General features: G+C 35.0%; 3 protein-coding genes across 4 annotated transcripts; 2 read left to right on the top strand and 1 right to left on the bottom strand.

The window, feature by feature from the left end:
- Nucleotides 1-630: 630 nt before the first annotated feature.
- Nucleotides 631-6723, top strand: c19h6orf62 (chromosome 19 C6orf62 homolog). The gene is made up of 5 exons (XM_051136722.1): nucleotides 631-2194; nucleotides 2285-2461; nucleotides 2606-2731; nucleotides 3608-3742; nucleotides 5435-6723. The coding sequence occupies exons 1-5, from the start codon at nucleotides 2066-2068 to the stop codon at nucleotides 5558-5560; spliced, it is 693 nt and encodes a 230-aa protein (XP_050992679.1). The 5' UTR covers nucleotides 631-2065; the 3' UTR covers nucleotides 5561-6723.
- On the bottom strand, nucleotides 6634-9796 carry acot13 (acyl-CoA thioesterase 13). Its single transcript, XM_051136723.1, has 3 exons — nucleotides 9632-9796; nucleotides 9085-9269; nucleotides 6634-6943 (listed from the first exon to the last, which is right to left on the bottom strand). Exons 1-3 carry the CDS (start codon nucleotides 9713-9715, stop codon nucleotides 6787-6789), a joined length of 426 nt encoding a protein of 141 aa, XP_050992680.1. The 5' UTR covers nucleotides 9716-9796; the 3' UTR covers nucleotides 6634-6786.
- Nucleotides 9797-10709: 913 nt separating this feature from the next.
- On the top strand, nucleotides 10710-16367 carry tdp2b (tyrosyl-DNA phosphodiesterase 2b). Of its 2 annotated transcripts, XM_051136156.1 has the most exons (8): nucleotides 10710-10735; nucleotides 11014-11147; nucleotides 11280-11446; nucleotides 11552-11740; nucleotides 11834-11925; nucleotides 11999-12117; nucleotides 13258-13428; nucleotides 15741-16367. In XM_051136156.1, exons 2-8 carry the CDS (start codon nucleotides 11034-11036, stop codon nucleotides 16014-16016), a joined length of 1128 nt encoding a protein of 375 aa, XP_050992113.1. In that variant the 5' UTR covers nucleotides 10710-10735; nucleotides 11014-11033; the 3' UTR covers nucleotides 16017-16367. The 2 variants fall into 2 exon arrangements, with proteins under 2 accessions (XP_050992113.1, XP_050992112.1); XM_051136155.1 differs by lacking the exon at nucleotides 10710-10735 and having other exon boundaries at nucleotides 10752-11147.
- Nucleotides 16368-23175: the final 6808 nt, after the last annotated feature.

The raw sequence follows: 23175 nt of genomic DNA, 5'->3' as shown, positions 1-23175 counted from the left end.
TTTAAATAGTTAAAATATTTCAAAATTTTACAGTTTTTGCTGTATTTTGGATCAAATAAATGCAGGCTTGGTGAGCAGAAGAGACTTCTTTAAAAAATATTAAAACTCTTACTGTTCAAAAACTTTTGACTGGTAGTATACATACAAATTAATAATGTGTATTTTGAGTATTACGTGTATATGATGTTAACTATTTATTACAGTATAGTCGAATGACAATATGTTTTATTGAATTGACTGAGAAATTTATTACGTCCGTATTAAGTTTTGACACTTTAAGTACTTATTAATAATTTAATCCACGTGACAACTGACAACACCTACGGTTTTTTTCTCAGGTAGTGGTGCACTATATATTAATTTTACTACTTGCACTAGATATTAATTTTGCATTGTTTAATAGTAAGTAATTTTTTGTAACAACCCTTAAATGTGTAACAGACAAATAAGTGAGTTTCACAATATAAATCAGTGAGTCAAAAAAATCTTTGTTTTATAAACAAAGGAGTGTTGTATAAAAGCTCGAGACATATTGTGCAAAAAGAAAAGACGTTTAAACAAAACGTGTCACAACACTGCCCTACATAAATCCAGCTGACAGGAGCGCGCTCCTCCTCTGTCACATGTGCACAGCTGCGTGACGCGCATCGGCCATTTTGAGTTGTTTGTTCAGCGAGGAGCGCTTGTTATTTTCCAGACAAACGCAGATCAAAGGTCCGAAACAGTCGAAAGAACCGCCCGAAAGACATTTCACCCTTTCCTTCCATCATTATGGGTCCACCGCGATGCAGATCCCGCCGTCTGTTACCTGAGAGAACGGAGGACTTCGGTCGGTTTGTCAGTTTATCTTGACATGGCATATACGGGTGTGTGACGACTGTGGAAAAGCTCGAAAACAAACGGGAGACCATCAAGCTAAACCTCCGCCGAGGGTCGATTCCATCCGGAGCGGGGTTTTTTTGCACTGAGCTCGGTGTATTAAGACGTGTTAGGATTGTTTTGCAGTACTTGCTCGGCTCGCAACGGGCTTGGAAGACAACTCGAGAAAATGACGAGAAACAATAGTTAGCCAGTTAGCCAGCCACGCATCGAAGCCAGTCTCTGCTAGCGTCGCGATAACAAACAGAAAACAGGCAAAACACAAAATGTAACAGTCGGTTTATTGATGAATACTAGCTTTGGATGCTCTCGTAGATCTCATACTGGATAAAAAAGACATGTAGCTCCCTTCACAACCGGGTTATTAGTCGGTGGCGTGTGTGAATTCAGCTTAGCTAGCATTAGTTTGCTAGCCAGCCACAAAATAAAAGCCTCACAATGAAACTCAACCGTGGCAGGAGAACTCGTGGGCCCATTTTATGCCCTTAAATCCCAAGATGTCCCGCAAAGTCTGTGTTCTTACTCAGTGCCAAGATCTCATGGCATCTGCATTTCTCTGCCATGGTTGTCTTTCTCACCTGTCATTCAGATGTGCTTTTATGAGACCGTTTATTCAAAGACATGGATGCAAGCAAGAGTCAATCCTGGAAGAGACTTTCCAAAGTCAAATCTCTTGGTCAGCGTTTTAGATAACTTAAACAAGATTTATTTATCTAAAGACAGGGATCTGTCCCCTCACACACACGGACGCAAACACAAAACTGTCGGTATGGGCTTTCAGCGTAGCAGGCATTTGTGTTTTCTGTCCTTTATTCAGTGATACAACACAGTTTCTCATATAAAAACAAATACTAATTGATCAGGTCGTGTTATATGAGTGGTTTCTTTTAGTTTACACTTAGCCTTGGCTTGGTTGTTTGTTTTAAAAAATGGTGTAACATCATCAAAACTTAGACAAGTGCAAACTTACTTGGCCCAAGTGCACTACCAATATTGATTAAAAATGACTTGATTTGATTTCGCTAACTTTGTTCTTTAATTCAAATTAGTATGTGCTGCAGGTAGTGCTTGGTTATAGCTTGTTTAGTTTTTAAAAGAGTTTGAAAACCACGTAGTCTACAGTCAAGAAAATAAAAGCGAAAAATAAAAAAAAGTCTGCTTAAGGAAAACAGTACTGTCCGTAACAATGGGAGACCCAAATTCTCGCCGGAATCAAACAAGAAACCGACTCCGCGCCCAGCTACGGAAGAAACGAGAATCTTTGGCCGATCAGTTCGACTTCAAGATCTACATTGCCTTTGTATTTAAGGAAAAGGTACGTTGAGTGATTTCTGTACCAAACTGATTTAGGAATAGACCGTTTGCCTGTGATTGCACTAATATGTCTTTATCCCACCTCTCATAGAAAAAGAAGTCTGCACTCTTCGAAGTAGCTGAGGTGGTACCTGTGATGACCAACAACTATGAGGAAAATATCCTTAAAGGCGTGAAGGATTCGAGCTACTCCTTAGAGAGTTCTTTAGAACTTCTCCAGAAAGATGTGGTGCAGTTACACGCGCCTCGTTACCAGTCGATGCGTAGAGTAAGTGTTGGCACACAAAGCGGTTTCGACATTGTCAGTTGAAGATTTAGCTGCTGTCAGCTGTATTGCAACCATAATGGTGTGTCATGTCGTTTAAGGTCACTTGCTATTTCGTGTCTCACTGGTGTTTCTAAATCTGTACAGGATGTGATAGGTTGTACCCAGGAGATGGACTTTATCCTTTGGCCCCGCAATGATATTGAGAAGATTGTCTGTCTCCTGTTCTCCAGATGGAAAGGGGCTGAACATGAACCATTCAGGCCTGTTCAGGTGTGTATATTTAACTTCTGCCAAAAAAAAGTGGTGCTTGCTACCTATTTCTTGTACTTGAGGATTAGTTCGCTTTCAGATTAAACATTTCATGATAATTTACTCGCCCCCATGTCATCCAAGATGTTCATGTCTGTCTTTCTTCAGTTGAAAGGAAATGAAGTTTTTTGAGGAAAACATTCCAGGATTTTTCTCCATATAGACTTTAGTGGGGGTTAAATGGGTTGAAGGTCTCTACATGATCCCAACTGAGGAATAAGGGTCTTGCCTACCAAAACAATTGGTCATTTTCTTAAAAAAAAAAAAATAATAAAAAAATAATAATTTAATCACAAAATGCTCTTCTTGCACTAGCTTGACTTTAAGACCATGCGTGACGCAGGCGGAAGTACTGACCAAGTGTTTACAAAGCAAATGTGCAAAGGTAAAACAACATTTAATGATTTTGAAGTTGGAGGAGAAAATGAGAAGTCACGAACACGCATTGCAGAGCTAGTGCAAGACGAGCATTTGTGGTTAAAAAGTATATGCTTATTTAATTTTTTTTTTTTTTTAATGACTGATTGTTTAGCTAGATAAGACCCTTATTCCTCGGCTGGGATTGTGTAGAGCCCAGCTGCGCTGAAACTGCAATTTGGACCTTCAACCTGGTGATCCCCACTATATGGAGAAAAATCCTGCAATGATTTAATTTCTTTTTGACTGTAGAAAGAAAGACATGAACATCTTGGATGACACTGGGATGGGTACATGGATGTGAACTGATCCTTTTATACCACGTATTCAACATGCGCCATTTGCTCAGTGGGCGTGAATGATGTATAGAAATCCATTTACAAATTTAATGTAGTTACACTTGTTTCTGAATGTTAACAGGCCAAGTTCGAGTTTCATCATGGAGACTATGAAAAGCAGTTTTTGCATGCTGTTGGTCGGAAGGACAAGGCTGGGATGGTTATGAACAACCCCAATCAGTCTGTCTTTCTCTTTGTGGACAGACAGCACTTACAGGTTGGTTTGATAAAACAAAGTATAATGATCCATGATTATAATTAAGGATGTCCTGAAAGTTATCAGCAGGGATTTAAGTTTTTGTTTTGTATCAGTGTTTTATATTTATCTAACAATTTTTATCCAACTTCAATAACATTGTTAAATGTAATCTTTAGCAAATCAAAGTACAGTTGAGGTCAAAATTTTACATCCCCCTTTCAGAATCTGCAAAATGTTAATTATTTTACCGAAATAAGATGGATTATGCAAAGTGCATGTTAATGTTTATTTAGTACTGACCTAAATAAGATATATCACATAAAGATGTTTACATATAGTCCACAAGGAGAAAATAATAGCTGAATTTATAAAAGTGACCCTGTTCAAAAGTTTACTTATGCTTAATTCTTAATACTGTGTTGTTACCTGAATGACCCACAGCTGTTTTTTTTTTTTGTTTGTTTAGTGTTAGTTGTTCACGAGTCCCTTGTTTGTCCTGAACAGTTAAACTGCCTGCTGTTCTTCAGAAAAAAATCCTTCAGGTCCCACAAATTCTTTGGGTTTTTTTGTGTATTTTTTTGTGCATATTGTGTACTTGAACCCTTTTTAGCAGTGACTATGATTTTGAGATCCATCTTGTCACACTTGTCATCCATCTTGAGGACAAATGAGGAACTCATAACTTACTTTCTCTTCTGGGAAACATGTAACTATCTTCTGTTACCTCTGAAGGGCAGTACTAAATAAAAAAATATGTATGTATATATATAATATTTAGACAAAATAAGAAAAATGTAAACAATTCCACTCTGTTCATCCCCAGCTCTTAATGCATTGTGTTTCCTTCTGAAGCATCAGTGAGTGCTTGAACCTTCTGTAATAGTTGCATTACAGAGTCCCTCAGTTGTCTTTAGTGTGAAAAGATGGATCTCAAAATCATAGTCATTGTTAGAAAGGGTTCAATGCACATAAATAAATAAATAAAATAAAATAAAAATAGTGGAACCTGAAGGATTTTTCTGAAGAACAGCAGGCAGTTTAACTCTTCAGGACAAACAAGGGACTCATGAACAACTATCACTTAAAAAAAGAAAAAAAAAAAAAAAGAAAATGCAGCTGTGGATCATTCAGGTAACAACACAGTATTAAGAATCAAGGGGATGTAAACTATTGTAATGTCACTATATGTAACTATAATTTTTTCGTGTTGACTGTGTAAACATCTTTATGTGAAATTTTATTCAGGTCCGTACTAAATAAACAATAACATGCATTTTGTATGATCCCTCTTATTTTGGTAAAATTAAAATTTTGCACGTTCTGAAAGGGGGATGTAAACTTTTGACCAAAATTGTAATTTTGATGAATTACTAATAACTCTACACCTTATAGTACCCTAATATTTACTGTATAATGTAGTATTTAAAGGGATAGTTCACTTAAAAATGAAAACTCTGTCATTAATTACTCACCCTCATGTTGGTCCAAATCTGTAAGACCTTTCTGGACCCTTAGTTGCATTGCTGTCTATGCATGGTTAGAAAGCTCTCAGATTTAATCAAAAATAACTTAATTTGTGTTTAGAAGATGAACGAAGGTCTTATGGGTTTGGAACGACATGAGGATGAGTAATTACTGGCAGAATTTACATTTTTGGGTGAACTATCCCTTTAGAAATAGCCTAACAATGGTCTCCTCTTTCTTCCACAGACTCCAAAAACCAAGCTCACAGTTTTCAAGTTGTGCAGCCTCTGTCTCTACCTGCCGCAGGACCAGCTCACCTGCTGGGGGGTCGGAGACATCGAGGACCACCTCCGTCCATACATGCCTGACTAGGAGAATCGCACGGAAGACACCCCTCGAAGCCTCGAAGCAAGTTGTCCTTATCTACACATCCCTCAGTTGAATAGATATGAACTTGTGCTTGGAACTCTCCTTTTTGTTAACCACTCATTTTCATCGTGAGATTTAATTTAGCTCCTTTTTTTGTTTCGTTTTAAATCCCTCCCTCAACCACCAGTTGCTTTGGCTCATCCCATCTCCCCTCTCTCTGATCAGTTTTTATTTGAACCTGCATGAACATTGATTTTGAGTGGTTGTTCTCTTGGAGCTGCACCGTCAACAATACCAGTCACCGAAGGAACTCTATACGTTAAGGAAACAAAACAAAACAAAAAACTAAAAAAAAAGGAAACCATTGACAGAGGTCTCTCACATGTGGTCCTCGTGTGTTGGACTGACTTTAACATCACTGTCATGAGGGATAGTTAACAAGTCTGTTATATTGAGTAGAGTAATGACAATCAGTGACAGAGGACAAAAGAGCCTGGGTAGTCTTCCTCAAAAGGCTTCTATTACAAGGTGAACAATACTTGTTAACTCATTTGGTGTAGGCATTGCTTCTCATTCAGTTACCGCCTTAGTTTTTGCTGGACATTTTAATTTGAGTGTCATTCCTTGCCTATAATATGACAAACCTTGTTTGCTTTATCATTTCTGGAGGAGTGGTGCCCGATGGGGACGGAGGTGCGGTGTGTGTGATGTATATCTAAGATGGTTGACATAAACTGTCTGTTGGAGGAATTCTGATGCTGTTTTTTGCTTGGGATGGTAATTGTCACCAATCGAGCAACTCATGCACTATATATACATACGAGCTACTGATACCAGATGTAATCAATGGTGGTGGGTATGTGATGGGAGACTGATGTTCAAGCTTATGTACCTAATGAGAAATTTCGTAGCGAAACTTGAAATGGATCATTACGGATTTGTTTTTCTTTTCTAGACCACCCTGTTCTGAAAGTACTAAATATTGCAGTGCTTGGGACTTGGTATCTGTAAGCCATCTTTGTCTGTTCTTATGGCATAAAATCTTTACTTTTTTTCCCCCTTTTTGAAATTCTAAGTTCACGCCGAAGGGGAAGGTGGGTCTTTGTCTTTATTTTGATGTACCCGTTGTTTGAATAATTCTTTTGAAATAAACACTGCTGAACATATCCTAACACAGTGCAAACATTTTTATGCTGGAGTTTATTATATAAATAACATCATGTACATAATCAGCTGCCGAGGTGTTTGGTGTGTCTTCCCTGAGCAATGAGTTTTCCGTTCGCCTTGTTGGTGAGATCTACTGTTGCAAATGCCAAAGTCCGTCCTTGTTTTAAAACCTGTGCAGTGATCAGGACATCATCTCCAATTTTAGCTGCATTCATGTATCTGTTAAATAGAAAGCAAACAAATTTAAGTCTTAAGAGTCTTTTCTAGTTGAGACTGGGGCTATTTGTCACACTTCTCTTATTTCACTTGGTCTTGGCACATAAAAAAAGCTGTTGAATGTTTCAGTCGTTATTAACCAGGGGGGAAAAACAGTTGAACACTTTGTGACAACATGCCCCAGTATTTCAGAGTAGGAATAATATGTTGTAAATAATATGTGACCCTGGACCACAAAACCAGTCTTCAGTTGCTGGTGTATATTTGTAGCAATATCCAAAAATACATTGTATGGGTTTTTGTTTTATGCCAAAAATCATGTTCCATAAAGATATTTTGTAAAATTTGTACTGTAAATGTATCAAAACTTAACTTTTTGATTAGTAATACACATTAAGCACTTCATTTGGACAACTTTAAAGGTGATTTTACTCAATATTTTGATTTTTTGCACCCTCAGATTCCAGATCCATTGTATCTCGGCCAAATATTGTCCTATCCTAACAAACCATACATTAATGGAAAGCTTATTTATTTATTTCCGCTTTTAGGTGATGTATAAATGTTAATTTTGAAAAACTGGCCCCGTATGACTGGTTTTGTGGTCCAGGGTCGCATATTTGTGTGTGTATGAAATATAAATACACAGGCATACATCTACAATATGTACATATATAAATATATTTATACATGATTTATAGTGTGTGTGTATATATATATATATATATATATATATATATATATATATATGCACACACACAGTACATACATATTACGTAAACATTGTTTATTTTGGATGCGATTAATTAATTTAACAGCCATAAGAAATTTATAAGCAGACGTTTATGAAAAATAGCCCTACCTGCATTGCATAGTGGAATATTGTCAAAAAAAAGTATGCCATTGTGGTTTTATTGTCTTCACTTGTTTATCTTACAGTTGTACAATATTATGATATTGAAATTACAGTTTGAAGTACAGAATTCAAATTTAAAGAATTTTTGAGCTAGGTATTTAAAACCAACATTCATCAAGATTCATATTTAGAATGTTTTATTTTGTAAAATAAATTTTAACTAAAATTTAAATGTTAGTTTTACTAATTTTGCTATGTGCTTTTGTCTTTTTTTTTTTTTTTTTTAGTATACCAATGTAGCCTCAATTTATTTCAGTTTTAATTCAAGTAATGTTAAGTAACTAATAATCTTAGTTGCCAATTGCAAAATTGTATTTTTTTATTTACATTTTATATTTTTAAAAAAAGAATATTACAGTTATATACAGTAGTCAACATTTGAAGTGGATCAAAACCTTTCATCAAAGTTGTCCTAAAACCAAAACAATGCCCATTCTTATCTTTGATGAACTTTTTTGATCCACTTCAAATGTTGACTACTATATTATTAATTAATTCATTCCATTTTTAAATAAATAAATGGAATATGATCCTTTAGAAATCATTCTAATATTCCGATTTGCTGCTCAAAAAACATTTATTATTATTATGTTAAAAACAGCTGAGAAGAATTTCAGGTTTCTTTGATAAATAAAAATTTAAGAACAGTACTTATCTGAAATAGAAATATTTTGTAACATTATAAATGTCTTTATCATCACTTTTGATCAATTTAAAGCATTTGCCAAATGAAAATGTTAATTTCTACACTGACTCCAAGCTTTTGAATAGTATAATGTTACAAAAACGTTTTATTTCAGATAAATGCTAATCTTTGGATCTTTCTATTCATCAAAGAATCCTGAAAAAATGCACTCAACGGTTTTAAATATTGATGATGATGATATAATAATCGTGAATGTTTCTTGAGCAGCAAATCAGCATATTAAAATGATTTCTGAAGGATCATGAGACAATGAAGACTGTAGTAATGATGCTGAAAATTTAGCTTTGATCATAAGAATAAATTACATTTTAATATACATTCAAACAGAAAACAGTTATTTTAAAGAATAAAAATATTTTAAAATTTTACTGTTTTAGTTACACTTTCATTACAACTGCCAAAAACAATTACTTTACCAAAACTGATGAGATATTTCCCCAGTCTTCCCCATACATGATACAGTAGTAGCACATACTGTAGTCCAGCATACAGTGTCAGTCAAACATTTAGTCAAACGCTCACGTTATGTTCATGTCCACGCTGACCCCGGGAGCTCCTCTTTCACTGTACATGATGGCAGTAGTGGAGATCATATCCACCAGTGTGGCTGTCAGTCCTCCGTGCAGAGTGCCTCCTCTGTTAGTGTGCTCCTCCTCCACCTTCAGCTCACACACCACTTTACCCGGGGATGCAGACAGTATCTCCACCTGATCATAACACGAACGGCTCAATATGTTTACTGCAGTGTGAACCGGTGTTCTGACAATTTGTGCTACCCTGTCAGATTTTGCTACCTCCCATTAAAACAGATGGTAGCATAATTCGACAGCGAAAAACGCTACCTATCAGATTTTGCTTCCAGCATGATATTAATATTGTGTGAGGCTTTATTAACGTGTACACCTACCCCAACCCTAAACATAACATTACAGTATGAAAAACACAGTGTTGGTAGCACAATCTGACAGGTAGCATTATTTGTTAAAACACCGGTCTGTCTGGTTTGCATATCAATGTGTGCATCTCCAAGGAGAATCATTGAGAATCAAAGATTCCGCTCTGCACCTACCTTACTTAAAACCCGGTCAAATCCAGGACTATCCACCAACGCTCTCATGATCTGTTTTAATGAATTTAGCGACAACGAAGCCATTACTGATTTTCCAAATACTACAACACAGTGAAGGACAAGTTAACCCTTGAAGAATGTTTGAAAGATGTCTCAGATGTTATACAAAATAAAAGTATTATTATTTTCCGAAGTAAGGGTCTTTCGGATTCCCTCATTTAAAAGGCCTCTCACCAAAAGCGAGGATACCTGCAGATAGCTAATGAAAAATGACAGTGCATTCGTCTAGTTAGGTAAACTAACAAGCCAATCTATAAATATTATTAGAAGCTAAAACTGACCATTCGGCTGTACGGACTTTTATTATGAAATAAAGGATCATTCATGATTCATTTGAGTCGTATCTTTTCAATGCATCTGAACAAACAAAACAGATCTGAACGATTCGTTTCAAAAACAGGGCTGGATCAATGTAAACGTACTAATACTAATAAAACATAAACGTACTAATTTTAGAATTATTTATGTTAATGCTAACTATATTTAGGTTCTAAACGTATTTGTATTTTATTCAACATTTTTATTTATATTTTATTATACATTTTTAAAGCTTATTTTATTTAACAAACTGAATCGGCACACATCGCCTAAAAATTATTTGATTAATATGTGACCCTGGACCACAAAATCATAAGTAGCACAAGTAAATTTATTAAATACATGGGTTAAAATGATCGATTTTTCTTTTATGCAAAAAATCATTAGGATTTTAAATAAAGATCATGTTCCATTAAGATATTTTGTCAATTTCTTATCATAAATATAACAAAATCTAATGTTTGATTAGTAATATGCATTGCTGAGAGCTTCATTTGGACACATTTAAAGTTGATTTTCTCAATATTTAGATTTTTTGCACTCTCAGGTTCTAGGTTTTCAAATAGTTGTATCTCGGTTAAATATTGTCCTATTCTAGCAAACCATACATCAACAGAAAGCTTACATATTCAGTTTTAGTAATTACGCCACGCTATAAAAGAATCACTGAATCGTTTCAGTGTTGAAACGAGCTGTTCGAAAGAACCGACTCTTTCAGTACTACAGGTAAATGCTTCCGAAAAGCCTCTGTTTGAACAATAATAATTCTTCATTTTGGGACTTTCTTTGTGGAACGTTTAATGTGAAAATTAGGGTAATAATACTTTGAGGTCGTAATCTGTAGTACAGTGTAAATAACTTAGGTCCAGCGACCTCAGGCATACGTTAATATTGATATTGTTTCCGTATTTTCGCGGGTTCCATCCGGAATGTTTTTGTAGCTGCACGCGTCCATGTCCCGCCGTTATATTCAACTGTGAACATGTCCAACACTGTAATGTCAGGTAATCACACCGATCACCAAATGTCTGCTCTTGAGGAAACGAGGACGAGTCTTTGCGATCAGTTTGCCTCTATCTCTGGGTCGGATAGTGCTGTGGCGCAGTGTTATCTAGCAGAAAATGAATGGGATATGGAGGTATGCCACTATTACTGCACCTTAACCTCTGCTGCACCAAGTTTCTATAATTGATTAAAGCATGTTTTGTATTTTTCATCTACAACCATTCATGTTCTTTTAAAAGCAGTTTTATTTCTGTGTTTCTGCCAGAGAGCATTGAACTCTTTCTTCGAGGCTCATATGGACTCAGTCTTTGATGTTGAAGATGTTGAGGAAACCAAAGATGTGTCTGGGAATAAGAGAAAGGAGGTGAACTCCTCAGACACTGCTGACACTTCAGGAGCAAAGAAGAAATGTAAAACAGACCAGATGGCTTGGTAATGTTTTTTCTTCTATTTATTAGAGATGCGTAATACTATACTCTATATTTGTATATACTAATAATATGTTAAATCTTTTTTTTCAAATTGTTTGTTGTGCAGCATTGACCTGACAGCAGAGGAACCCTCCTGCTCCAGCAGTGTGAACGCCCAAGAAAGTCAGGCTGAAAGTGGCGTAACCGAATCTAATGTGGAGGACAGCAAGCTCTCTGTCATCAGCTGGAATGTGGACGGTTTGGACACATTAAGTCTTGCAGAGCGGGCCAGGGGCTTGTGTTCGTATCTAGCTCTGTGAGTTGTTTAGAGACCCCTGATATCCTCTATTTCATTTTTGATTTGATACTAAGTTTGTTATACTCGTAACTCTTCATTGTTCTTTTGTAGATATACACCAGATGTGGTTTTTCTTCAAGAACTTATTCCGTCTTATATTCAGTATCTTAAGAAACGTGCTGTCAGCTACCTGTTTGTTGAAGGTAAGAGAATGACCCCAGTGCTCAGTGAACTTATTTGTTGTTCAATGATTCATGAAGTTCTCTGTCATTAAAGGAAGCGAAGATGGATACTTCACAGGAATAATGTTGAAGAAATCAAGAACAAAATTTTTGGAAAGTGAGATCATCTGTTATCCTACAACACAAATGTTGAGAAATCTGTTAATTGCTCAGGTGAGTTTTTTTTATAAGCATTATCCAAAGATTGTGTTGGCGTACACCACTGTTCAGAAGTTTGGGGTTTTATTTGATTAAAAAATCAGGAATAAGTCAGGAATATTGTGAAAAGCTTTATAATTTAAAATAACTGTTTATCTTACTGACCCCAAACCTTTGACCGAGAGTGTATGTATACTTAAATATTTCCATTTCTAGGTTGTTGGGTATCTCTCATAATTAATTTGCTTCTCATAATTTACAGTACTGTGCAAAAGTCTTAGGCCACTGGTATTTTCACCAGCTAAAAAATGGTTTAAAGTAAGTTATTTCTATCTTTTGCTGTAGTGTGTCAGTAAAAAATATCGGTTAACATTTCCAAACATTCCGTTTGCCATTAATTGTAATGATCTAGTGAGATTTTTGTTTGCACAGGCAGTCTGACAACAGCCAGTGCTCCACACAGAGATCTGATCTCACCATCATCCAGTCTGTCTCTGGAATGACATGAAGACACAGAACAAACTGAGACATACTAAATCCAGAAAAACTGTGGCAACATCTCCAAGATGTTTCAAATAACCTACCTGCAAAGCTACTTGAAAAACTCTGCTCAAGTGCACCTAGGGCAAAAGCTGCTTTAAACGCAAAGGATGGTCACATCAAATGCTTATTTATTTTAGTTAATAAAAGTTCATTGATAAAGAAAATCTATTTATGACATTGTTTTTGACAGCAACCTCATTTTATGTGCCTGACTGTCTAAAAATTTTGACAGTACTGTAGCTTTGTAGGTATAGGTCTCTTAAAGCATCTTGGAGATGTTGCCACAGTTCTTCTGGATTTAGTCTGTCTCCGTTTTTTTCTGTTTCTTAAGACAGACTGGATTGAATGATGGAGAGATCAGATCTCTGTTTGCACAAGGAGTCTGACAACAGCCTGTGCTCCACACAAAAATATCACTGGATTATTATAATTAATGGCAAAATTAATGTTTAGAAATGTAAACTGATATTTCCTACTGACACACTACAGCAACAGACTGACTTCAACTGACTTGGAACCATTTTTAGCTGATGAAAATACTAGTGGCCTAAGACTTTTGCACAGTACTGTATACATATATTTGTTTTTTAAACTCTGTTGTATTTTATTAAGGTGACTTTCTCAGGTCAGAAGCTATACTTGATGACATCACATTTAGAAAGCTGTAAGAACCAATCAGAGGAGAGGATGAAACAACTGCGGGTTGTATTTCAAAAGATGAGGGAAGCACCAGAGGACGCTACTGTCATTTTTGCTGGGGACACCAATCTCAGAGACTCCGAGGTAAATAAAAAAAAAAAAGGCTTTAAAATTCAGCACAAGGACTAGATGAGTGATACCTAACTGGCAGTACACAAAGAGTTTGAATTTGAATTAAAACATATATTGGCCATTCTACAGAACTGGTTCAGAGTCAGAGTTGTAAACATATTGACTTAATGTATTTTTCCACAAATTTTGTATGTATGCAAATTGTATAATATCCAAGGTACACATTTCAAGTAATTGAGCAGTTAATTCTCATATTGTATTTTCAGAAAGTTTTGGAATATTTGTCCTTTCCCCAAAATTCTCACTACCAAAACACAGTAATATACAATTTAATAAGAAGGGTTATATTGACCTATTAAGATTTTGCTTTCTCATCTATGTGTATATATATATTTTTTTCTATTTTATTAACAGTTTTTAGAGGTAAATCAATAACAATTACAAATGTAACAATATTTTAAGTGTGATTTATGAGATTTGTTGTATTTTGAATCCAATTTTTTTTTTTTTGTAAAAGGCAAAAACTTGATCATACTGATTTCAAAGTTAAGGATTCATTAGTTTGAATAAACATTGAACCAAACACTATCATAACATCTTAGTTGATAATTCAATAAAGTTTTTGACAAACCGTCCCATGGTTTTGGTAGTGGACAGTAATGCTTTGGCAGCAACCACATCATATTACAGAATTTAAAACATGCTAAAATATTAACAATTTACATAACTCTACTAAAATTGTTTATTTACCCCAAACTAATTATATGTTCCTTTTTGTCACTATGAAACAATGATGACATGTTGCGGTGGTGACTTTCACTGTAGTGACGATTTTATGGGATAACAACCAAAAAAGATATCACTACCCAAACTTCCCCAAATGTTTTGGTCGTGACTGTTTCGTAGTGACAATTTTAGATACTTGCGAAGCTAGCTTAAAGATGCTAATCAGCACATGGTTAGCTAGCATAGTTCTGAACAGTTGTACACATAAAAAACGAAATGTTATGGGATAGCACTCAAAAAAGTGTGTTTAATTATAGAAAAATTGTGTTCGGTAGTGACGTTCTTTAAAGTTACACACAGAATTTTCATGCTTTGGAACACATTTACCTCAAAATGATGGGGCCTATCTACTCTACACAGGAGTATTTCTATGATCATAAATGTAGGGATGTAGTTAAAATCTGTCTTAGCCAATGGACTCAAACATACACTGTTTTGGTAGTGACATGAAAATTCGGGACATTTTGTTACATAAAGGTTCAGAATTTACAAAGAAAATTCAAAATAAATATTTTTTAACTTCTCTTTTTTAAAAAAAAATCTAAAAGATATTTGTATATTTGTAAAAACAACAATGGAATAAAACACAATAATTAGTTTAAAGTTGAAATTTGGGGGTTAGGGTTAGGGCAGCCACCTTCCAAATACAAGTACCCACTAAATGATAACGAATACTATATGTGACCCTGGACCACAAAACCAGTCATAAGTATCATTTTTTTTTAAATTGAGCTTTATATATCATCTGAAAGCTAAATGTTATGATATGGCAATATCTGGCTGAGATACAACCATTTGAATAAATGGAATCTGAGAGTGCAAAAAAAATCAAAATATTGAGAAAATCACCTTTAAAGTTGTCCAAATGAAGCTCTTACTAATGCATATTACTAATCAAAAATTAAGTTTTGGTATATTTACAGTAGGAATTTTACTAAATATTTTAATGAAACATGATCTTTACTTAATTTCCTAATGATTTTTGGCATAAAAGAAAAATCAATAATTTTGACCCATACAATGTATTTTTGGCTATTGCTACAAATATACCCCAGCGACTTAAGACTGGTTTTGTGGTCCAGGGTCACAAATATAATAATAATAATAATAATAATAATAATAATAATAATATTATTATTATTATTATTATTATTATTATTATTATTATTAAGCTTACTGATATTTTAAATATTATTGTGGGTTTCAATAGATAATAAAATGATCTTAGTAAACATCTAAGATTTGAATACTTAAATGGTTTTTAAATGTGTTCTTTGGTTGGGGGACAGCAGTTTGCACCAATTCTGTAGAATGGCCCATAAAAGAAAACAAAATTTTTAATCCATGTCTGTGAAATTGTGTATTGCATTAATAATACACGTTGTTAATGGTTCACAAAATGATCCCAGGGTAATTTGAAGGGTAATTTGACTGGGCAACACTGGGCTAACAATCACAGTAGCTCCAAATATGATAGAGGAATTAAAATACAGTGAAAGTCACGATCAGTTTCTGAATATTGTTTCTGACCTGCGTAGGTTGTAAAGGTGGGAGGTCTGCCGCCAGGTGTGTGTGATGTGTGGGAACAGCTGGGCAAACAGGAACACTGCCGATACACCTGGGACACCAAAGCAAACAGCAATAAGACTGTGCCTTACGTCAGCAGATGTCGCTTCGACCGCATCTTCCTTAGGTCTGCTAAAACCGGCCCAAGAGTCACTCCTGAGCACATGGCCTTGGTTGGAATGGAGAAACTGGACTGTGGCCGTTACACCAGTGACCACTGGGGAATTTACTGCACTTTCAACACATGAGTATTAAATCCCAGAAAAACAAGAGGTCTGCCACATAGAGGAAAGTCAGTAGTGTTTGTACGAAAATGATCAATAAGGAGTGCCTACAAATCCGGACTACAGATCAGTGTAAGAAACAAAGACATACAAAAGAAATCTTATTGAAGGGTTTTAATAGAATGGTTTACTTCTTTAAACCTCAGCAGTTGTTACTCCACAGTTTTTTTTTATTTGTCACACAAAATCTTATCACAAACCATTATTTAAGTCAATCTCTGCTCTTTGATTCTTATATTACATTTTTTAAATGTGAAAAGTGTTGACTGAATTTAAATGATTTTATTTAAATAAATGATACTTTGATTTATTGTGGTATGGGTTGTGTGTCCTATATTATACCACAAGTGGTCAGTATTTGTCAAACATTACGGCCCTTTACATAAATAAGCTTTCATTGGAACAGATGCACAGTGGACTATTACTTTTTGAAACTACATGCAGTACATGTGTATACTGTTAAAATGTGTGAAATTAAGTTAAAATGCTGTGTAAAATGACAACATAAAATTGTGCAAATAGAAAAACACTGAAATGATTACATTTACAGTAATATTCTGAAAGTACTAAAAATGCTAATGTAAAATTCTGAACCAAACACAGCTTTAACAACAATTTTAAAGTAAGAATCTTTGTTTTACTACAAAAATTTTTTTTGTAGAATTTACAGTGGTTTAAACACAGGAAACTGTACAATCCAAACAGAAAAAGCAATAAAATACAGTTAAATTTGTTTATTTATTGACATTTTGCTTCTTTATATTTCTTTCTTTCTTTTCAATTTATATTATCTTATTTTTATATTACAGTCACAATTTATATTGTGTAAAATTATTTTTACAAAAAATTATGACTGGCTTTTAGTTGTGCCAGCATTTCCATCACACTGAACAGTTTTGCCCAAATTATTTTTTTTCAAAAGTTAGTTTACTTAACAGTTTTTAGAGGTTGAGATGAAATTTGACTTAAAATTACTTGCGAATAGAATATTGTAACTGTGCATTTGCAAAGATCCTCCACCCTTAGTTACTGTTGCTATGCCTGACAAGCTATGGCGCTCTCACGCCACACATTAGATTCTCATGCAGTGCAAAATAGTAGGGCTGTTCGATTCCGAAAACTTTGGAAATGTCCATTTCAGTTTCCTGGTTCTGGAATTGATGAGATTCGGTTCCTCACTGTTGTTTTCGATTCTTGTTTTTTAGATTGGAGAAACCTAATTTCACCATGACTGTAGGATATAAAGGTCCGAGAAAGTAACCTTTTTTGGGGGGCGTTTTTTTATTTTATTTTTTATTTAGACAGGGCAGTGTAGTTAGACAGGAAGTGAAGTGGGGGAGAGAGAGAAGTGGGGGGGATCGGAAAAGGTGCACGAGACGGGATTCGAACTCGGGACGCCCGCAGCGCAATAGCACTATATGTAATTTTTATGTAATGTTTTTTTTTTTTTAATCTGCTCATTAAATTGGTCATATTCCACAGCTCAGCAGTAGACATGCGTTTATTGCATGTGCGTTGCACAAAATTAACGAACTGTACACTGAAACAAAATAACCAGAACATTAACAACAACACTGATATAAGAGCTTGATATAAGAGAGTGGTTTATCTGTCAGTCAGACGCGCTCTCGGCCACTTATCTGTGCTCTCGGCGCTTTCTTTCAGATCACTGGCTGATAGAAAGGTTAAAAATAGCATTTGATTTAAGATGGATATGATGATTTAAGATCAATCACGTCATGATCTATTTTGTTGTGCAGTGCTCATGTGGTCAATATGAGCCAGTTCCACCGTAAAATACCTTCTGAATCATTTTTGAACTGGTTCATTAAAACAATCTATCCGAAAGAACCTTTTCGTGGAAACGAATCAGACTTCTAATCACTATTAGCGAGCAAGAGGCAAATGAATAAGTGCTTAACGGAAGGCTGCATCCTCAAACTCGGACGTGCTCAGTACCGACTCTTTTCATTCAGTTTATTTTCGTGAATCGCCGTTTGATGACAATAGTCGTTCGTTGGAGAGGCGTCCATATATAAGCTTTGTTGAACTGAAAACGGCTTTGAATGGGGAGTCGACTCAACCTTTGAAATCGATTCTTTGACGGAATCGATTTCAACCTTTGGAATCGACTCTCGATTCCCAACGCCTCAGAATCGAGGAATCGATTCTTTTTGGAATCAATTTCCAGCCCTACAAAATACATCGCGGTGCAAACAGAAAACTGACAACACGTCGACAGACAAGACAGAGAAGGCTACTTTAGGTATGAAACAAAGTGTCAGCTTTACAACTGTCTTATTTTTTAAAGAAATTCACACAATAAATACCCTTTTATGCCTCTTTAATTTGTCATGACAAATCACTCCCTGGTGAAAAAAACAGCATATGCTGGTAGGTATGTTTTGATGCTGGGATGCTGGTTAGGTAGGTTTTGATGCTGGTTTTTGCTGGTCATGTTGCTGGTCAAGGACCAGCATAAACCAGCTAAGGACCAGCATAAACCAGCATCAAAACCTACCTAACCAGCATCCCAGCATCAAAACATACCTACCAGGATATCCGGTTTTTTTCACCAGGGACTAGTTCATTATAGCGCCTCAGTTCAAGTGGCACTGAATAGATCATCCCTTCCTCTTTATTAGTGTTAGTATGAAACAAACGTGAATAAATATTTTGTTCAGTGTGGAAATACATTGAATACACACCATTATTCAAGTCCAAGTCACCGACGTTAATCTACTTTCCTGTCTGATTTGTTTGTCGGGCAAAAATCGCAGATTCTGTGTTATGATTGGTCAGATCACTTGTCAATCAAACTCCATGCTAAGGGGCAATTCTGCATTTTGAATACATATAATTATAGCCTTAGCAAAACAAAGGAGTCTGCCATTTTATTTTAAAAAAGTAATTTCCCAAACTATCATTTCCAACACAGAATGCTATTAAACACTTTGTGACTGAAATAGAGTGCACTGAAATAACACTAGTGGGAATTCTTCTTATTTATTTATTTTTTAAATGGACTTTGGACAATAGTGTGTTTATCTTCTGAAGCTTAAACTACCAGGGCCTGAGCTCACAGCATATATCTCTAAAATAATGTTTAGATAATGTGCACCTTATTCCTGTTGCAGACTGAAAGAAATGAGTGAGGTCTCCTCTTAACTGTCCTAAATTAGCTGAAAGCATACGAGTGTCAAGGCAGCAGCTGTCTTAAGCAGGGTGGACATGTGACTCCGAACAACCTTGAAAGACACCCCACTGCCAAGGCTAATAAACCTTTTGCTTGGTCAGATGAGTAAATATTACATCTAAACCAGGTCAGACTGCTACAGATCTGCCCTCGGGGTCTGTATGACTGGCTTACAGAGGTCTGCTCGCAGCGCAAACACACTCTCCTTGCCACTCTCTCCAGGATAACATCCACCGCCACTTAAAGGGCCAGTCCTGTGATAGGTTTTTGAATGTCCTTATACTTATAGCTGACATAAGACTGTGAGAGAGTGTTAGGGGCTCTCATTGTCCTTAACAAGACATGGTAGTAAATGCCTCAATAGGCATCACTGTGGCACATTGAATTGTTTTGACACATGGCCAGGAGCACATGCTATTTCAGGGAAAGGGGAATAGTGGGACTTGCAGATCGGTCGTACTCCAAACGTTAAAGACAGAAATGTCAATATACCAGACCAAATATGCCATCACGGGTAACGTAATGACGAGAAGGTTATGTGTTTGTTTGGTCAGCACTTCTCCAGAAGAGTTATCTGTTATGAAGAACAAACAAGGTTAAGCTCATGGAGCAACTCCAGCAGGGATCTTCCCACACTCTCTCAAGGCAATACATAACAATTTTATGCTTTGGTGAACTGGTGAATTTATTATTGTTTTCTTGTTTTATGTTTATGATGGATTTTTTAAAATAAATAAATTAATTAGATTTCTTTTTAAGCATTTTTGCCTTTATCAGGATAGGACAGTGGGGAGAGAGAAGGGATCAGGGGATATTTACACACGTTTTATACTATTCACATCATACAAAGTCAAGAAATTGCCACCTGGTAAAACATTTATTCTTTCCCATGAGATTGGGGTTGTTTACGTATCGGAGTGGACATTCATGCTTACCGATTTTTTTTTAAACATAAGCTTTCATACCATTCAGGCCATTGGTTATTTAGGGGTGGGCATTCATGCTTTTTTATTTTATTTATTTAATTAAAAATATATTTTAATATGCTTATATTTAATATACTTACTTTAATATACTTATATAATATACTTTAATATACTTTTTAGTTTTTGAAAAATCTGTACACTCTTAAAAATAAAGGTGCTTTAAAAGGATCTTCACAGTGATGCCATAAAAGAACCATTTTTGGTTCCACAAAGAACTTCAGTCAAAGGTTCTTTAAAGAACCATCTCTTTCTTGCCTTTTTATAATCTGAAGAACTTTCTTTCACCAAAAAGAACCTTTTGTAAATCAGAAAGGTTCTTCAGATGTTAAAGATTCTTTATGGAACCATTTAGACAAAAATTCTATTGCATCGTGAAGCAGCTTTATTTTTAAGAGTGTATCTTCGTACAATTCATATTGTATAAATTCATACAAAATTGCCTTGTAAAATAGTTTAATTTTTCAGTGAGATTGGGTTGGTTATGTTTGATGGCGGAGCTTTATGGTTTTGTAGTTTTGAACAGCAGGTGGCACTGTTTGCTTAGAAACAGCCGTGCTCTGCTTGTTGCAAAATCCTTACACACACTTGAACCTAAAATAATCATTTATACAATTTGAAGGTTGAAGCGGTTGATGCGAATTAGGTTCACACAAGGGTGTTCACAGTGGGCTGTGTTTACAATAATCTTGCGTCGTAAAAGCATTCTGAGCCGAGGTGAAACTACATGACTCGAATTAAGGAAGGACCTACATGCTTTTGTTCACATCGTACAAATTCATACAAAATAGTCACTTCATGAAATAGTTTGCGAAAAAGTTTTCTTATTGGGTTGGTTTTGTTTAGGGTGGACCTTTATGGTTATTTTTTCCTAAAAATTGTACGGTTTTGTTCTGTTCCATTATTTATTTATTTATTATTTAAATACGTCTTGATACCATTCATTCACATCACTGGTTATGTTTTTTTGGAGTGCACCTTTATGCATTTCAATTTAATTTCAATTTTGTTAATTAACTTTTTATGTTTCTGAAAAATTATATATCTTCATACAATTCATGTCGTATAAATTCATACAAAATTCGCATATTGTAAAATAGTTTTCAAAATAGTTAATAGAATAAAATTGTTTCAATAGTTTTCTCATTTTCCAGTGAGATTCAGGTTGGTTATTTTTTGGGGTGGAGCTTCATGGTTACTTTTCCCCAAAAATCATGTTTTCATTCATTTCATTACATTCTACAAAATTCATAACATTCAAATCCCTGCTTATTTTTAGGGGTGGGACATCATGCTTTTTTATTTTATTTTTATTTTTTAAAAGTACTTTTTATGTTTTTTTTGTTTTTTTTTAATTTTTTAAAATTGTATATCTTTGTACAATTAACATTGTACAAACTCAAACAAAATTGCCATGTTATAAAATCGTACACTTTTTCAGTCAAATCAGGTTGGTTATGTTTGGGGGTGGAGCTTCATGGTTACTTTTTCCTAAAAATCGTACGTTTTCATTCGATTAACATTGCACAAAATTCATTTGAATTTACAGTTGGTTTTGTTTAGGGGCGGTTTAAAAAAAATTAATTATTTTAATTTAATTTCAGAATTTAATTATGTTTTTGTGTGATTCACATTGTACAAATTAATAGATAAATGAATGAATAATAAAGATGAAAACAAAAGGTGGCAGTTTCATATATTTTGGACCTTCATGCTTTTTTAATTAGTTTATTTTTATTTTTAAAAATACTTTTCTTGTTTTTGAAAAATCTTTTTTTTTTTTTTTTTGTACAATTCACATCGTACAAATTCATACAAAATTAACCACGTTGTAAAATAGTTACATTTTTCGGTGAGATTGGGTTGGCTGTGTTTGGGGCGGAGCTTCATAGTTACTTTTTCCCTAAAAAAATTTTAATTTGATTAATCCACCTTATTTTTCCCGTTAAGAGCGGGAACAGCCATTTGTAAATTGAATGTGTCTGGCTTCCGGTGTCATCCGCTTCCAGCTGTTTTTAGCTGTACAGAACAGCTCAGACTGGTTATGTTTAGAAAGAAGGTGGATTTAGGGAAGGACTACAAGCTTTTTGTTGAAAATTTGTATGTTTTCATACAATCACATTGTACAAATTCATATGAAATTGTCACCTCATAAAATATGGGTGGACCTTTATTTTATTTCTTTTTCCTAAAAATCATACGTTTTTGTTCTGTTATGTGTTTATTTGATTCACATTGTATAAATGAGTAAATAAAAAAATAAAACTTAATACAAAATGCACAAGGTGGCAGCTTCGTGCATTTTTATGATGCGAATCATATTGGGGTTTGGGTAAGGGGTGGACTTACTTTTTTCTAAAAAACATACCTTTTCCTATTTTCATATAAAACTGCTAGTTAAAATAAAGCTGAATTTTCCCGTGAGACTGGGTTGGATCTTCCCCTTCAATTCACAGTTCAGATTGCAAGCTTCAGGTTAGATAATAGTGAAGTTTGTACCATGTCACTGCAACTCCAAGATAACGGACACTTCTGGTCAAGGCAGCCATGTGAGGAATGAAATCTTAAGTAATTACATAATCAGACAATATAGCACTGTCAATCTGTAACTAAACTGAATTATCAGCAAACAAACCGTCTTCTGTTATAACAGCCCAGATGCATCTCCTTCACTGAATTAAATGCAGAAACACTGGGGCGATTATGTAGACTAGAGAGCATGGCACAAGACGCTTGTGTAATCTTTCAAGTTTTTATTTCATAAATAACACTGAACAAGCATGGTACAGCGATAAATATTCATTTACATTGCAAAATTCTCTGTATTACAAAATACAGTGTATGTAAAATGCACTTGTCAAAGGGGTCAAGAGGTGTCAGTGTAGTACCTGATATGCCCTAATCTGAAATTACATTTGTACGTTGTGTTTTTTAAATGTGCTGT

The sequence above is a fragment of the Labeo rohita genome, chromosome 19 (genome assembly GCF_022985175.1).
Source record: "Labeo rohita strain BAU-BD-2019 chromosome 19, IGBB_LRoh.1.0, whole genome shotgun sequence".
In the NCBI taxonomy this organism is placed as follows: Eukaryota; Metazoa; Chordata; class Actinopteri; order Cypriniformes; family Cyprinidae; genus Labeo; species Labeo rohita.
Note: the sequence above shows the minus strand (reverse complement) of the source record. Positions and strands in the feature narration are given on the sequence as shown.

What these genes read in the sequence shown, in the direction of transcription:
- tdp2b (XM_051136155.1), top strand. Translation starts at nt 10,992, where the DNA reads ATGTCCAACACTGTAATGTCAGGTAATCACACCGATCACCAAATGTCT. An exon ending in AAAACAGACCAGATGGCTTG is followed by an intron (nt 11,447 to 11,551) that starts GTAATGTTTTTT and finishes TTTGTTGTGCAG; the next exon opens with CATTGACCTGACAGCAGAGG. An exon ending in TTGTGTTCGTATCTAGCTCT is followed by an intron (nt 11,741 to 11,833) that starts GTGAGTTGTTTA and finishes GTTCTTTTGTAG; the next exon opens with ATATACACCAGATGTGGTTT.
- acot13 (XM_051136723.1), bottom strand. Translation starts at nt 9,715, where the DNA reads ATGGCTTCGTTGTCGCTAAATTCATTAAAACAGATCATGAGAGCGTTG. An exon ending in TTGACCGGGTTTTAAGTAAG is followed by an intron (nt 9,270 to 9,631) that starts GTAGGTGCAGAG and finishes TGTTATGATCAG; the next exon opens with GTGGAGATACTGTCTGCATC. An exon ending in AGCGTGGACATGAACATAAC is followed by an intron (nt 6,944 to 9,084) that starts GTGAGCGTTTGA and finishes TCTATTTAACAG; the next exon opens with ATACATGAATGCAGCTAAAA.
- c19h6orf62 (XM_051136722.1), top strand. Translation starts at nt 2,066, where the DNA reads ATGGGAGACCCAAATTCTCGCCGGAATCAAACAAGAAACCGACTCCGC. An exon ending in GTTACCAGTCGATGCGTAGA is followed by an intron (nt 2,462 to 2,605) that starts GTAAGTGTTGGC and finishes AAATCTGTACAG; the next exon opens with GATGTGATAGGTTGTACCCA. An exon ending in TGGACAGACAGCACTTACAG is followed by an intron (nt 3,743 to 5,434) that starts GTTGGTTTGATA and finishes TTTCTTCCACAG; the next exon opens with ACTCCAAAAACCAAGCTCAC.